Source organism: Ruditapes philippinarum, unplaced genomic scaffold, assembly GCF_026571515.1.
Source record: "Ruditapes philippinarum isolate M1 unplaced genomic scaffold, ASM2657151v2 ctg1349_1_1_1_1, whole genome shotgun sequence".
Classification (NCBI taxonomy): domain Eukaryota; kingdom Metazoa; phylum Mollusca; class Bivalvia; order Venerida; family Veneridae; genus Ruditapes; species Ruditapes philippinarum.
In genome coordinates this window covers 114,300-131,381 of record NW_026852031.1, presented here as the reverse complement: position 1 = coordinate 131,381, position 17,082 = coordinate 114,300, and the positions used below count along the sequence as shown (strand labels likewise).

Here is a 17,082-nt window from a genome sequence, read left to right as displayed (position 1 = left end):
TTGGTCAGGGGGCAACACCTGACCCCTACCTAAAAGGGGTAAAGGGTTTCCCACTTGGAGGTTATAGGGTATGAAAATGTCATTGGTTGATGATTGATGCCTGGACAGGAATTATACCCTGTAACAGATCATTTGTATGTGTCACATTTTGTGGCTTTGAAATAGTGATAACAAGAAAAGTATACAAATGTATTTCTGTTGACACATACACAGGAGTTCTTTCATAATATTTCTTTAATGAAATTATTGTTACTTGCATGTGCAGATCTAGCATTGATCAAAATTTTGCACTGAAAGTCCAGATCCATACCTCAATCTTTTGAAATAGCACAATTTTGTGCTTCGTGTAAAACTTCCCGTTGGTAGCTCTGTTACAAATTTTTGTTCTTATTGTTTTAGTCAAATATAAAACTGAAAAAGATTCAACGGAAATCATATTTATTGACAATTTTATAGAATTGTGTTATTTAACTTGCTTTTAGAAATGCTTTAATACGGCTTTGAATTTTTTAGGAGTTCCTTATTAAGTTGTCAATTATCATCATTTATTGATAAGACCACTCCATGTCCCGGCTTTTGTGCCCTCTCCTGCTTTTTGTTCGGTGCCCTACTGAGTGCCTTTTCAGTAGTCCAGTGTGCCTGGATTTTGTCAGGGGCTGCATTCTCTGAATGTTACTTTGCATTGTTGACTTTGTTATTTTTTTCTTGTTTCACAATCATGACACACTTGCGTTTTTCTTATAATTGCACATTTCCTAGTTTATTTGATGAAAAAGCATTATGGAATATAATAGGATGTTACCAAAATAGCTTTAATAACAGCATAAATTAGAAACGAAACACTCCAGCTGAAAAACGTCATCATTAATAAAACTTTCATAGAACATTGCAACTTTTAAGGACGTTGTCGAGTTATGAGTAAGAAATTCAGATGCTCCTTAGCGAAAACAGTAAAATATATCAAAATCTGGAAAATGGTCGATGATCCTTCGAAAGTGTTAAGAAAAATAACAAAAATCGCTGACTCTGTTTGACTGAGTCTTTACATAAGGGATAATGAAATAAAAAACGCAAATCTCTCACGCCCCTAGCCCCGGGTTAACTCGCCCCTAGACAGCTCGTCACCTTTTTGGTCAACTCGTCCCCTATTTTATTTATTTTTTTTTCTAATATTTGATTAATTATCAGAGAGTTTAAGATATATCTTATAAAATTTTTGTAAGAGAACTATTGAAATTGACAGTGGGATTCATGAGCTATATACCTACATTATTTGTTGATCTTGTTTATCATATTTTATCTTTACACAATCATAATTATATGCATTATCTGACAACTTGGTTATTTTATCAACTTACAAACAGCAAACAAAGACCATGAAGACGATCACATATCAGTAACATTTATTGTGCAAAACAGAACACATCTTTATACTTAAATAAACACCTGGCTGTCTGATAATAGGATTAACGTAATGTGAAAAAAGATGTGCCTTTAAAGTGATTGGAAACGTATTTAGATAGTCAGATAATGCCTGTGACACACGTGATAATCGTGCCAAAAACTTATTATATAAAATGCATATTAGGATATATATATGTATGTTAACTGCTTTTGAAAATATTTTCAAACACTTAGTGTATTACGCTATAAATGCGCTTCAAATATCTTTGTATTTTTTTTTAGAAAAAAAAACCCCACTAACTCTTCCAAAATACATGTGTGAAAATGATATATGTTAGTTCAATTCTTTAATTTAACGCCTCGGGAGGGATTTGGAATAGAAAAATCATATACATGTCTTTATCATCTTTATCACCACATTTATATTGACAATTTCCAACAAACAATTATCACGTCGCTCCTTCAATATTGAGAACATGCAATATGTATCAACGTATTTTTAGCTCACCTGACCACGAAATGCGTCGTTGTTAACAGTCACAGTTTTGATTGGATCATAATCAAACTTGTCTCAATGGTGAAATACAGGTCAAGTTCGAATATGGGTCATCTCGGGTTAACAACTAGGTCATCGGAGCTAAAAATAGAAAATTCTTGTTAACACGCTAGTGGCTGCAGTTTTGATCCGAATATCCTGGAAATTGGTCAGGAAAATTGTTTTGATAATTTCTAGGTCAACTTCGAATATGGGTTATCTCCGAGCACGAACTAGGTCACATGAGCTAAAAATAGAAAAATCTTGTTAACACTAGTGACTGCAGTTTCTAAATATTCTGGAAATTTGTCAGAAATATTGTTTAAATGATCAAGTTAAAATATGGGTCATCTCCGGTATAAAACTAGGAGAAAACTAGGTCAAAGGGGCTAAAAGTTGAAAAATCTTGTTAACACTCTAGTGACTGCAGTGATCCAAATATTTTTGAAATTGGTCAGGAAAATTAATATGATGATTTCTAGGTCAAGTTCGAATATCGGTCGTCTATGGTCTGTTAACACTCTAGTGACTGCAGTTTTGATCCAAATATTCTGGAAATTGACCAGGAAGGTTGTTTTGATGATTTATAGGCCAAGTTTGAATATGGGTCATATTCGGTCACAGCTAGGCCACAGGAGCTAAAAATAGAAAAATCTTGTTAAACTAGTGACTGCAGTATTGATCCAAATATTTTTGGAATTGGTCAGGAAGTTTGTTTTGATGTTTTCTAATTAAAGTTCGAATATGGGTCGTCTCTGGTCAAAAACGAGCCGGAGCTAAAATAGAATAATCTTGTTAACACTCTAGTAGCTGCAGTTTTGATCCAAATATCCTGGAAATTAATCAGGAAGGTTGTTTTGATGATTTCTAGGTCAAGTTCGAATATGGGTCATCTCCGGTCAAAAACTAGGTCAGATGAGCTAAAAATAGAAAATTGTTGTTAACACTCTAGTGCCTGCAGTTTTGATCCCAATATTTTGGAAATTGGTCAGGAAAACTGTTTTAATGATTTATAGGTCAACTTTGAATATGTGTCTCCATTTGTCAAAAACTAGGTCACTGGAGCTAAAAATAAAAATTCTTATTAACACTCTAGTGGCTACAGGTTTGATGATTTCTAAGTCAAGTTCGAATATGGGTTGTCTATGACTAAAAAATAGGTCACAGGAGCTAAAAATAGAAAAACCTTGTTAACACTCTAGTGGCTACTGTTATGATCCAAATATCTTTGAAATTGGTCTGAAAGTTTGTTTTGATGATTTCTACGTCAAGTTCGATTATATGGGTCACCTTGGGTCAAAAACTAAGTCACACTGCCCACATAAAGAAAAACCTTGTTTAATACTCTAATGTTAATACTTTTCATTTTCATTTTTGACTCAATTGTCATCAAACTTGGTCAGGATGCTTGTCTAGTTAATTGCTTGGATGAGGTCAGGGGAGCGATCTAGGGCCATCTTGGCCCTCTTGTTTCATATACTGTATTTTTTCACTAGCCATTCAGGGTTTAGACAAAGATCAAAGATATAGACAATATATTAGTTATAATAATCATTAAACGCCCCAATTAGTTAAAAAAATATTAATACTATTTCGTTAAAATTAGTTATTTAAACATTCATGTTGAAAATTTGTAAACTTACCTGCCTTTGTAGTATTATATCAAATAAGACATTGATTTATAACATAATAGTGGCAAGTTGACCATATGAGGGATTCGAGACGAGATGACCAAAAGTAGGGAACGAGTTGACCAAATAGGTGACGAGATGACCACGGGACGAGTTGACCTTATCGCGGCTTGAGCAGTACTCAATCAATGATTCCGAAGGACCAGAAAAATATAACAACATTGAAGTTGTGGAGTTGGTAGTTATCTCTCCAGATCACGGCAGTAAGCCATCTTGAATTTACTAGAGCACAGTTCAGCCACCACATCGTTCCTGACCAGGCTGTTAAACAGTTAACCGGTACTAGTTGTCTTCACTTTCGCAAAGAACTGATTACTTCTGTACATACAAGCATACAAGGGCAGATGTACAGTGTGAAGTGAAGCAATGGGAAACTTTTCAAAGCTGCCACACGGCACGTGACACCTATTGTGAAATATAAAAATGGACCAGACAAAAAATGTTAATTTAAATTTGTTTCTTTCGCTTGTCAGCATTCCTTATTTATTTTCATTCTGGACTTTACCCGCTTGAAAAACGCGCGTTAGATATTCACTCAATATTTACGAACTCTTGATCTCTCACTTTGTTTTTTAGCACATAAGTAATTATCTTTGACGGATTTTTTTCAGAACTATATTTCTTACACAAACGTACTTAGCTTTCAATATTCAAATGAAATGAAATTAAGTGATACAAAAAGTACTAATTAATGTACTTTTTTTAGATTTCATGGAATTTTCTTCAAATTCCAACCCGAATCTACAAATTTAAATTACTTCCATTAGCGTTTTATATTCGATTATTATGGCACTAAATACCAAAAATACCATAATATTCGGAATAATCATTTCATCAAAAGATAATTCTGTCCACACAATTATAAGCAATAATGCTGACGCATAAGTTTGCAACCAAAATGCAATCAAAATGCTGGAACAAGTTTTTTTTTGTGTGTATTGAAACTTTATTTGGAACATGCAATTAAAACATTTACACAAGATTCACAGAAATATACTTTGTCTAGTTTGGTGAACTTCCAAACCGACCAGAATTGTCACTTTTCAAATCGCAAAATATGTGCATGACCAGTTTATATCTTCGGTGACAGAAGCTAGGAAGCTGAACGGAATATTTTCATTACTAGCAATTTTCATACCGCTATAATAAATTACAGAAATATTTTACTAAATCTTATAATCGTTATATCGATTTAATTTCAAAATTCAAAAGCGATTTGAAAACTCTTCTACGACTAAAGATTGTCAAGTCTGATTTATGTGGAGACGTGATCCGAACTTCGTATACGTAATAAGATCTTGCATCATGGTATTTTTTTTTCTACTGTCTTTTCTAAAATGATTAAACGTTTTATTACAAGAGGTTATGGCCCTAATATTAAAAAGAACCCTACAGAACGGCTAAACGGCATAATTGAAAATGTTGCACTCTCGGTTTGATTGCGTCTGTTCATGGACGGTACTAGAAAATGCAAGCTACCATTCACGCTCTCTATCACCGGCTGAGGCAGAGTTCATTTCTGTGACAATTGAATTTATAACGAATTTAATATAAATACACCACTACAAGATTTACCTATATTCTTGTCATATCCTGAAAATATTTGGTCTGACAATTGATAGGGAATGTTTAGGGATTAAATGGATGACATTAAGGATTTCTTCGACGTGTCACAGTTCGTGTATATCCAGGAAAGGGCTGATTGCTAGAAACCATGAAAGTTCATGTATTCGAATTCATATGACTTTGTTCAATAATATTTTTTGTATACAATTTTACAAACGCAATCAAGTGAACACACGAAAGGGTTGTGCCAAAAGTTCTAACAACATTATATACCGTACGTGGGGCCTTAAATTCAATGAATAAATTGCTATAAATTAATATATAATAATTATTGATGTAGTGGAATATGTAAATGACACCAGTTGTTACAGGTTTCACTCTCCTCGAGTTTTCGGGTTTTTTTACGGTTCTTGATGATGCATCAACCCAGAGATGCAGATTTATGTCTCTGATCAACCTGTATTAATTTTGTTACAAATAGAAAATATGGGAAAAACATGTTGAAATACCTGTAAACCTACCAATTATCGATAAATGTAATTCATTGTTGAATTTTAATCAAGATTTTCTTTTACTCTGGTAATATTTTTCTTTCTTTTATTAGGTAGGGCCTACATATTCCATGACGGCGAGATGACAAGGACGGCATGGAAACTCGTTTTGATTCGTTATTGTATTCTACCACACTGTTTAAAATTAAAGATGTCTGCCAATTTACATCCGCAATGAAAACTTGAGGAAAAATAGTCAATTTTATTGGTCAGAGAGCATGTGAATAAAACAAATGAACAAGAAAAACCATGAAGTGTAATCGAGGTGCTAAATAATGGGTTCACATATTCTCGATATCCTTCGTCAGGGGATATGGGCGTCGTTAACAGGCGGATGGTTCTACGATCCACATCTAAGCATATTTATCAACACATTCCACTTGTATCTATGGCTGTTCTTGCTCGCATTTCCACTCATCTTACATTTGGTATGCAATTTCTATTTTCGTTTTTATTACGAATGATATCTACATTCAAAGTCCTTTTGCTGTTCTATAGTGATTGGTCTAGTCCTGCAAAAATTATTTGGCAAGCCTTTAGAAATTATCTGTCCGCAGCTATTTTAATATTTCACACAAAATTATTTCTTCAGTATTTATCAGTTTATGTTTCTCTAAACATCACTCAGATTACTATCAAAAGGAGCACTTAGAATTTGTCCGCAGCATCATCCATGTTACAAAATTGTAACTCATAACCCTCTAACCCATACCACTAATCCTTATCAACCTGGAAGTCAGTGTTGCGTCTAGAATATTAACATCAGGGCTCACGCTGTCAGTCGCCATTTGCGTTTATTTTATAAGATTGGCGATTATTTTTGCATTTTGGCTACAAAATCTGGCGATTATTTTTTACTTCCAACAGTGTTTATATAAGGTGTAAAAATCGATAATGAATGCAGTAGACCCAATTAACACCAGCGGGGTGCATTTAATTGAGTGTCAACTTTTTACCGGTCACGTGCTGTTAACTATATTGCCCGAGGTGATAAAATACATGCAAGATGTATAATTGTATAAGTACTTTAAAGATATTGTCCAGCATTTGTAATAGCCATCAAATATCCGTCAATAAGCCACAAAAATCGTTTTAAAATTGATAAACAGGATATTGACTTACCCAAAATTTACCGTGAATTGCAGTAATTGCAAATTTTGATTTTTTTTTGTTTAAAGCTACTTGACCAAATCGCCAGTGGGAAACAATGGTAATATATTAAAAAAAGTATTAACTTCCAAACAACTATTTGCACAACAACCAAAATTGTGAATATTTCTTCAGAAAACAGGAAAAGTCCGATTGTCACATATTTTCGCGACACCGATAATTTTGATATTTATTTAAAGGTGAAATAAGCTATGTTCTGTTTAAAAATCTTTACTACTATGGCAGAAAATTTGTATTACATTGGTGATGATGATATTTTTCAGTAAATTATTCAGAAAAAAGGCTGCATTCTGTGAATGAGTTTGCAAACTTGTGTTATTTCTATAGGCTAATTAATATGACTTAGATCTACTCCAGTTCTGTGTGAAATTGACAGTGGTTATAGCTGACAAAATTTGATTAGAACAAACAAAAAAAGTTGTCTGATAACAGCATTATGTAATGTTATAATGAATCTTTAATATTAGTGTTATACAGTAATTATACTAATTATAACATTTTTGTTCTGTTCTATAATAACAATTAAAGTTGTGGTTCTATTTAAAAATAGGTAGTTATCAATATACACAAATGTATCAGTTTATTTGAGAATCCTTATAAAACTGAAAGATATAAATGTAATGTTTATTTAATCAACAGCTAATGTTGTTAATCGCTAATTCGTGAATAGTCCGCTGAACTTTTGGCTATTATTTTTTTAAGTTGAAATTATTGGCTATTATTTTATTTGAGCCAGTGTGAGCCCTGCAACATTATGGGGGATTGTCCCCCACTCAACTGAATAATGTGGGGGATTTGAAAAAAATGTGGGGGACAAGCATTTACCAACAATATGATCATTTTAAAATTGTATTTTTGTTGTAAAACAAACAGAAAACAATGACTGACTTACCAAAAAAGATTCATTAATTTTACGTTTAGTCATTTTTGCAATCGTCTGCTCAAGAACAGAAATATAAATAGAAAATAAGATTTTGACGAATACTAGTTAAGTGCACAGGTCAACTGTCAATACACACGTGAGATGATCCGACCGGCTGCTACTGCAGCATGCCCACTCAATTTAAAAGCTTGCAAACCAGGATTCAAAGTTTAGATGGAGACTGTTATTTATGTGTTTAATGCATCGGATCCTAGTATTTGCCTGAAAAAGAAATGCCAAGATGTAATAATGATAATAATAACAGTGATTTTATTTAAAAAGGCAACACAGCAATTTAGGCAAGCCTAGTCTTCCCTATTAGCCTCTGTGTAGTGATATTTGTATGTTACATGCACATCCTGTCAGTATGTCCACTACTTACTACAGTACATGTATATACATTTACTTCTCTTTCAGACATTAACACCGTCTCTGTTTATATGGATTCTGTACTGCGGTATTGTTGGGTTGGTATTTATTGTTGTCAAGGTGATGAACTACAAATTACACCATATGTTTGATACATCTGAGGTGATAGAAGAAGTAGATGTTAAAACCAGTGTCAAAGGTGATAGTAACCCGGCAGTGGCTTTGTGGTAAGTTACCAATATTAATTTCATTTGTATATTATCGGGGCTTCCGTTAATGGAAATTTGAGAGTCATTTACTCCTTGACTTTGGCTTGTGACTTCCAAACTGTAGTGCTTTTCCTTCTTTACCTATGTAATGTGACTTCTAATGTCAGAGATTTTGCAGTCTTTGACTCTCTGACATCCAAATTTTGAAACTTAATGGAAGCCTTGTATTATGTTTTGCATATTTTTCAATTTTAAGTGCCCCAGTTGATCTATGTAAGAAATAAAATTGTATGTTATCTGGCTAGGCTTTATGCCAGTGGAGTTCCTTTTAGATGATACAATGTTTATATGTTTGTTTTAGGGTTTGTTTAGAAATTGACACCACCTTTCATAAATGCAATAGAGCCATGTTCATTAAGTAAATGTACACATTGATATTGAAGACCTGATAATGGCATTGTTGTACATGTATGAGCACAGGCTATTATTGTCTTATGTTTTTTATGCATGTATATAATATATATAACATGTATATTATATGTTTATACAGTACAGAGGAACCTCCAGAAACCATTGAGATGAAGGATATGTCAAATAATGCCAGCAAACACGAGAGTCAATCTACTGACCATAAAATGGATACCCAGCCTGACACACATTCTGAACGTAGTAGCAGAAAACATAGTTCTGAAAATAGTGCTAGAAGAAGAAAGTCAAGACGTACTGGTAAGTATATATTTTATAATTTTCTTTGAAATATTGTGAAAATGCATGACTCAACTCATTCTGCATTAAAAAACTCATTGAATTACTTTTGATATTTTGATAAATAAGATTATGAATTTGTTTGGAAGATAAAACATATGAATTTGTTGAAGATATGAAACATCAGGTCTTCTATGTTACCCAGGGGAAAAAATCTGTATGATTTACTTTAATTAATTGGAGAAATCGTTAATCAAATAAAATTGATATCCATTGATTAGTAGATCTAAATACATTTGTTTTAATCCATTTAGCAGAGTTCTCTCCTAGTATATCACTCATATTGTATTATTGTAACAGATCATATACAGTTCTGTCCTAGTATATCACCTATCACTGATATTGTATTATTGTAACAGATCATATACAGTTCTGTCCTAGTATATCACCTATCACTCATATTGTATTATTGTAACAGATCATATACAGTTCTGTCCTAGTATATCACCTATCACTCATATTGTATTATTGTAACAGATCATATACAGTTCTGTCCTAGTATATCACCTATCACTGACATTGTATTATTGTAACAGATCATATACAGTTCTGTCCTAGTATATCAACTATCACTGATATTGTATTATTGTAACAGATCATATACAGTTCTGTCCTAGTATATCAGATATCACTTATATTGTATTATTGTAACAGATTATATACAGTTCTGTCCTAGTATATCACCAATCACTGATATTGTATTATTGTAACAGATCATATACAGTTCTGTCCTAGTATATCACCAATCACTGATATTGTATTATTGTAACAGATCATAGACAGTTCTGTCCTAGTATAACACCTATCACTGACATTGTATTATTGTAACAGATCATATACAGTTCTGTCCTAGTATATCAGATATCACTTATATTGTATTATTGTAACAGATTATATACAGTTCTGTCCTAGTATATCACATATCACGGATATTGTATTATTGTAACAGATCATATACAGTTCTGTCCTAGTATATCACATATCACGGATATTGTATTATTGTAACAGATCATATACAGTTCTGTCCTAGTATATCAACTATCACTGATATTGTATTATTGTAACAGATCATATACAGTTCTGTCCTAGTATATCAGATATCACTTATATTGTATTATTGTAACAGATTATATACAGTTCTGTCCTAGTATATCACCAATCACTGATATTGTATTATTGTAACAGATCATATACAGTTCTGTCCTAGTATATCACCAATCACTGATATTGTATTATTGTAACAGATCATAGACAGTTCTGTCCTAGTATAACACCTATCACTGACATTGTATTATTGTAACAGATCATATACAGTTCTGTCCTAGTATATCAGATATCACTTATATTGTATTATTGTAACAGATTATATACAGTTCTGTCCTAGTATATCACCAATCACTGATATTGTATTATTGTAACAGATCATATACAGTTCTGTCCTAGTATATCACCAATCACTGATATTGTATTATTGTAACAGATCATAGACAGTTCTGTCCTAGTATAACACCTATCACTGACATTGTATTATTGTAACAGATCATATACAGTTCTGTCCTAGTATATCACCAATCACTGATATTGTATTATTGTAACAGATCATAGACAGTTCTGTCCTAGTATAAAACCTATCACTGACATTGTATTATTGTAACAGATCATATACAGTTCTGTCCTAGTATATCACCAATCACTGATATTGTATTATTGTAACAGATCATATACAGTTCTGTCCTAGTATATCACCAATCACTGATATTGTATTATTGTAACAGATCATAGACAGTTCTGTCCTAGTATATCACCAATCACTGATATTGTATTATTGTAACAGATCATAGACAGTTCTGTCCTAGTATATCAGATATCACTTATATTGTATTATTGTAACAGATTATATACAGTTCTGTCCTAGTATATCACATATCACGGATATTGTATTATTGTAACAGATCATATACAGTTCTGTCCTAGTATAGCACCTTTCACTGATATTGTATTATTGTAACAGATCATATACAGAGAGCAAGCAGTCAGAAGGGATCAAGCCGGGCTCCATTAGCCGAGATGGACAAAGATGAAACAGATTTATCTTTACAAGGAGCTGTGGGAGGAACCAGTAGAATTCTTACACATCACCATGGCAACAGTGATCAAGATGATGGTAAACTCCCCTCAAAACACCTTATATTAACACCCTTTGTAACTTACTTTATCTATATTAACACCCCTCGTAACATACCTTATATTAACATCTTTAAATTGTGAAAGTGATAAATGTATTTTCATCTGAAATAAATTTCTTTTAAAGTTAAGCTCATGAATTTGCATGAATTTATCTTATAGTTAGTACTGACATTTGAAAGGTAGGATGTTTCATGTTCAGTGTCATTTTATTGTAGAAGTTTTGAATATATCTTTTAGAATTTTTTTGTGTGAGATTAACAATGAATTTTTGTTTAAAGTTGTATATAATAGAAACAATTATTTAGTTATGATATTTTATTCTGCCTGTGTCTTTCAGAAGACACCCCCACAGACGTTGAAGATGACCTTAGTGTACCTAACACTATAACAACTAAAGCTGATGTGGAAGTAGAACCCTCTGATCGCTGCCAGATTAACCTAGATGATGATAACTCGTCTCCATCTCAACTCAAATCCCCAACAGAATCCAAGCACTCGTGTGATGCGGACCTAAGTGACACATCACCTGAACATGAAAATGTCAAACTGAAAAAGTCAAGACGTAGAGCTCAGAGAGCCAAAAGTGCTTTAGAAAGCTCTGATTTAGCCTCCAAACATTCCTCAGAGCGATCTTTACGCTCGCGTCCCTCACTGCCAGCTAGACCAAAATTACACTCTGTGATTAATAAAGATACTGGTGTTAGTATAGTTAGACCCTGGAGTGATCAAACAATTTGTAAAACTAAACAAATGTTAGAAAGTGATGAAATTACTGTGATAGATTTTGAAGTGATGAACAATGTTGCTAAAGCATATCAAGCTCGTAACGCAAAACAAGATAGATCTAAATTAAACCAGCCATCCAGTGATAGTGTTTCTGTCAGGGAACCATGGTATAAAGGATTTAATCCTGACATTGTTAGTTCTTCTGAAATATTTGACAAAGATAATGTGGAAAATTCACGGACTAGGACAACTAAATCTCAGCTTGAAAAACTGAGTGATGAAAATGTATGTGATGAAGAACCTTGTTCAAATGGCATCCGATCTAAAGGTGATAAGAAAAAGAAAAGAAGTTCATCACAAAGCTCGGCCAAATGTGTGTCCAATACAGACAAACTTGATGGAAACATTTCCAAAAATGTTGAACATATTAGATCTAGATTTCGGAATAGAAATGCTATTAGTGAAGAAAGGTATGTTGAAAAAGAAAGTTCGAGGACATCTAGTCAGCCTGCCATTAAAGTGGCGTCACCAATGTTTCCATCAAGTAGTGATAATGATTCAGATATAAGTTTAGGTGAAGTTGTTGTAGTCCCTATGAAACAGAAGAAATTAAGAACCTCTAGTGATACAACTGACAAATGTTCCAATAAAGGTCGCGAAAGAACTAAAGTTAATAAAAAACCAAAACCTGGCGAACGTAGACCAAGACCAAATAGTGCCGAGTTTGTTAAATCTAAAGAATCTAATACAGTGACAGATGTATCTAATAAAAATAAATGTAAAATAAATTCAAGTCCAACATTGAACTCAAACGGTGCAGGTACCCCTGAAAAGCCAAAAGATGTAGGGTTTGCACGAGTCACTAAGATGTTGACCCGTGCAGCAAGTGATAAAAGTGTAGGTAAAGTGCCATCAGATAGTAATTCCCAGCAGAGCAGTGTGATAGGATTAGATTGGCTGTTTAGCACTGACAGTGACTCATCAGGTAATTATAAACACATGAAGGGTTTTCTTTTTTCTAATTTAATTGATTTCACAAAGCAACTTAAAGTAAAATTTTAGCTAATGACTAAATGTGTTCAGTACCTAATTAAATGAACTTAGACTAAATGAAGTCCATTGTCATGTGCAAATAGCTATCAGAATGTGGTATATAGAGATTAATAGGGTAGACTAGGAGATGATATTAACAAATGCTTTATTCTACAAGTACATTAACAATATATGTCAAGATATCTTTTAAATTAAATCAATTTCCATGACTTCTAGAACAGGTGCTTGTTTGACATTGTATGTGATTTCATTTATGTTGCAAGCAGGTAAAGAACCTCCTGTGTTAAATAGCGAACATACAAATGTATAGAGTAATTACTTAAAAACATAAAAATTATATCTACAGTTTTAATTACCTTGACATTTCTGTAAAACCTGTAATATTTGAAACAAGTAATTCATGTTATTAAATTTTATGTTTCATTCCAAAACAACTTGCCTCCATCTATTCACTAATTATGTGCAGGAAATGTCATAGCTCAATGTTAATCTCAGTATTTTTTTGCCCTCATGAAATGTTTTGGCAAAGTTGATATAAAACAGAATTTCAAAAACTATTTTATTTTTATAATTGTTGTAGATACAAGGTCACATCATGACCATGATGTTGACAGTATAACATCAACTTCTGTTTCCCTTGACGACAGTTTCTATGACAACTCTGTGATATATACAGCTTTACATGACACTGATACAGTAACCTCCCCTAGTAGTACAGGAACCGATGATCCTGGTCTCCAGAATAAATATAAAAATACAGTCAGTACTAACTTTACAAAAGATGTAAACCAGTCATCAAAACCCGGTCCCCTTAAAGGGGAACAACTCAGTGATAGTGATGATTTAGAAGATGGTGAAATATGTGATATAGCTGACTGTTTAGGAACCAGTGTGGATAAAAGTGATGGTGAGGAGAATGAGCCAGGAACTAGTGAGCAATCAAAACCAGGATCAGATGATTTAGAAACAATGAAGAAGCAAGGGGCAATACCTAAACATTTTAACAAACCATTACCTCCCTTACCAGAATCTGCCAACAAAACACAGTCTAAGGAAGGTGTGGTCACACAAAGCTTTTTAATGTTTTAAAATTATATTATTTTGTCTTAAAAATGTAGGAAGATTTAGCTTGAGAAAAGTATTAAAGAGACTCCACTGAGGTTTAAAAGCCTAAAAACATAACATTTGAATTTCTTACATAATTGAGCTGGGGCACTTTAAACAGAAATATATGCCAAGACAGTTAGGAAAGATACTTTTAAGTAAATTGAAAATTGTATTTTTATGCTTTTCTTAGCCCAATTTTGCGTCATTTTTTTACACTTTGAATAATTATTCTGGAAAAACGAAGTGTGCAAATGATCTGAAATTTTGCACAAAAATTAGTGGTCTAAACCAACATCAAATGCTTTATCTGAAAAAAAAAATAGTTTCAGTCCCATCATGTCAGTCAAAAGACCTCAGTGTAGTCCCTTTAACCATAATTATCATGTTATATGACAGATTAACCATTACTGAGCTAAATATCTTTAATGGACTTGTCCGTTTTTCAATCTGGACAAAATCGTTCATCATTTTTTGTGAAACTTTAAAGAAAAATTGACTGACTGAAAAGCGCACAGTGCAGACCATGATCAAATGTCACAGATGTACTGGCTGACCTTGATCTGCACTGGTCACATGGGTAAATTCAGTTTCAGCCGGTAGATTAAAAGTTACACTGCCAGTCACAGGTCACTACTTTAATGAGTAAGAAAAAAATTATTGTGTCTGATTCACAGTTGAAAAAGGTGTACTTGTATAGATTTTTAATAATTACTAAATACATGTATATATATTTCCTCAGGTAAATGAGGAAGTTGTACATAGGATTATATTTGTGTTCATTAACATTATTTGTTAATTTGATAGCCTAAAGTCTTAATAGGAAAAGAATATAACATTTTTGTTAATATTTCAGTATATATAATAAAAGATATTCTTTTACCAGTATTAGATAAACTCATTTACTGACCTTCATGGTTAACTTTCCTGTAACATATACATTTCATTTAAGTCATTTTATACCAAGTTTTTACAGGTAATTTTTGTATTATTAATCATCCTAATACAAGATGTATTTACAGACATCCCAGACACCAAAGCTTCAAGTCCATCCTCCTTTGATCTGTCCGACCCGGAAGAGTTTCACAGAAAGTTAATAGAGATTCTTAACGAGCCGGCAGAAACTTCGACTGAACAACTTAAAAAATTCATGGCTGTCATGGAGGCAAAAAGTAAGTATTCAACAGAAACTGTAAATTTTATGCTTTCAATAAAAGTAATATGAAATAACAAGTACCAGTATGTGACATAATTTTGGTTGTGTATGTAGAATTAAAAAAATAAACGAAAAAATTAACAAATTGTTTAATTTTTGAGCTTACTCTTTGAATTTTATTTTTAAACTTGGGTTGTTTTTTTCCACTTTGGCAAGCATACATTTGTATGGTATTCCTTTTAATTTGATATTTAAAGCAAATGCAATTAAACTTTACAGATGTAAGGTCAATGTTTTATGAACTACCTAGATTTATTTTTACTAGCTTCTTAAAAGATATACATGGAATTTTCTAATTTGGCAACATGGTATATTATTATGTTGAATTCTGTTCTAATTATTAGTTCTACAATAATCAACAAAAAATATTGACTAACTAAACTAGAAAATGGCATGAAGAAACAACACTTAAAATATTGAAAGAATATTTTAACTTTGAAAGTTATTTGTTCTTGTATTTAAACATGTTTTGCACTAATCTTTATATAAAGTAAATGGAGATTTTATCAGGTTAGATGTTCATGTATTATTTTTTGTACACAGAGAATAAGAGCAGCTCAATGAGAAGTAAAAGTGAGAAAGAGGATAAAAGTGTGAGTGCGGGGGAGTCTGGTCTCGGTGGTACCTCGGTCCTCTCTCCTGATGACCTTGAAGGGACGTCAGTTCTCGGTCCAGATGATTGTGACAGTAAGTCTGGGGAGTCGAAGCCCGTTACACCAACAGAGATCTCGAGTCTTCTACCAGACAATGGGGAAACTAAAGGTGAACATAGACTGGCTCGACAACCTGCAAGGTAAACTTTTAACTGTCACCAAAAATAGTACTGTGTCATTATGTGTCATACTACAAAGCTATACCATGATAAAGCATGATTGTAAATGAAGCCTGATAATTAAGTCTAGTGAATAAACATCTGTAATATAATGGCAAGAAATTGAGTAAAAAGTACTGGGTAACTTTGAAAAAGTTTTCGCAAAAAATTTGGTTCAGACATTCTCTCAGATTTCACGTGAAATAACTGTTGTGTAATTTTGTGAAAATGATGCATCATACACATAACTTTCCATATAAGTGATATTTTTGGCAATGAAGTGGGTGTTTGTTCCTTTCTATATTTTAAAATCTTTTGTATCTTAATTTGTTTAAGAAACTATTTGTTTCTGGAAGAGTGTGTATCTTTATAGATCTTTTGATGTATAATTTTAGGAAAAGACGTCATGCAGTACGACAGAGATCACCAACAATCCCACCATGCATTACAAACAACTCGCACATCGCTGAATCTCATGAAGATACAACAGAGGGAGCCACCCATCTGTTCCAAGATGAAGATGGTACTATCTCAATGTTAAATTCCCAGTATTTTCAAACGTTTATTATATACATCTTTAAAGAATGATAAAAAGATTAAATGCAGTGTGTCAGTCATACACAACATTGTTTTTAATGTATCTTTTGTAGTTTTGTCGTAATTTGTTGTTTTGATGAATTGAAAGGAGATATATGCAAAATATCGTCATCAAAACCTAATTTTTTTAATGTAAGCCTTAAATGATGATTTTCTGTAGTTAATTTATACTTGTGTTGTTCTGCAAAATGTGTCATTATTATCAA

General features: G+C 32.7%; 1 protein-coding gene across 1 annotated transcript in view; it reads left to right on the top strand.

The window, feature by feature from the left end:
- Nucleotides 1-5,872: 5,872 nt before the first annotated feature.
- Nucleotides 5,873-17,082, top strand: part of LOC132747212 (pecanex-like protein 1) — a 36,163-nt gene continuing 24,953 nt past the window's right edge. Inside the window, exons 1-9 of the mRNA XM_060736545.1 lie at nucleotides 5,873-6,175; nucleotides 8,257-8,435; nucleotides 8,968-9,143; nucleotides 11,194-11,346; nucleotides 11,707-13,080; nucleotides 13,729-14,205; nucleotides 15,275-15,424; nucleotides 16,012-16,261; nucleotides 16,675-16,802. Coding sequence (XP_060592528.1) covers nucleotides 6,023-6,175; nucleotides 8,257-8,435; nucleotides 8,968-9,143; nucleotides 11,194-11,346; nucleotides 11,707-13,080; nucleotides 13,729-14,205; nucleotides 15,275-15,424; nucleotides 16,012-16,261; nucleotides 16,675-16,802 — 3,040 coding nt within the window. The 5' untranslated portion in view covers nucleotides 5,873-6,022. The remainder of the gene's footprint in view (nucleotides 6,176-8,256; nucleotides 8,436-8,967; nucleotides 9,144-11,193; nucleotides 11,347-11,706; nucleotides 13,081-13,728; nucleotides 14,206-15,274; nucleotides 15,425-16,011; nucleotides 16,262-16,674; nucleotides 16,803-17,082) is intronic.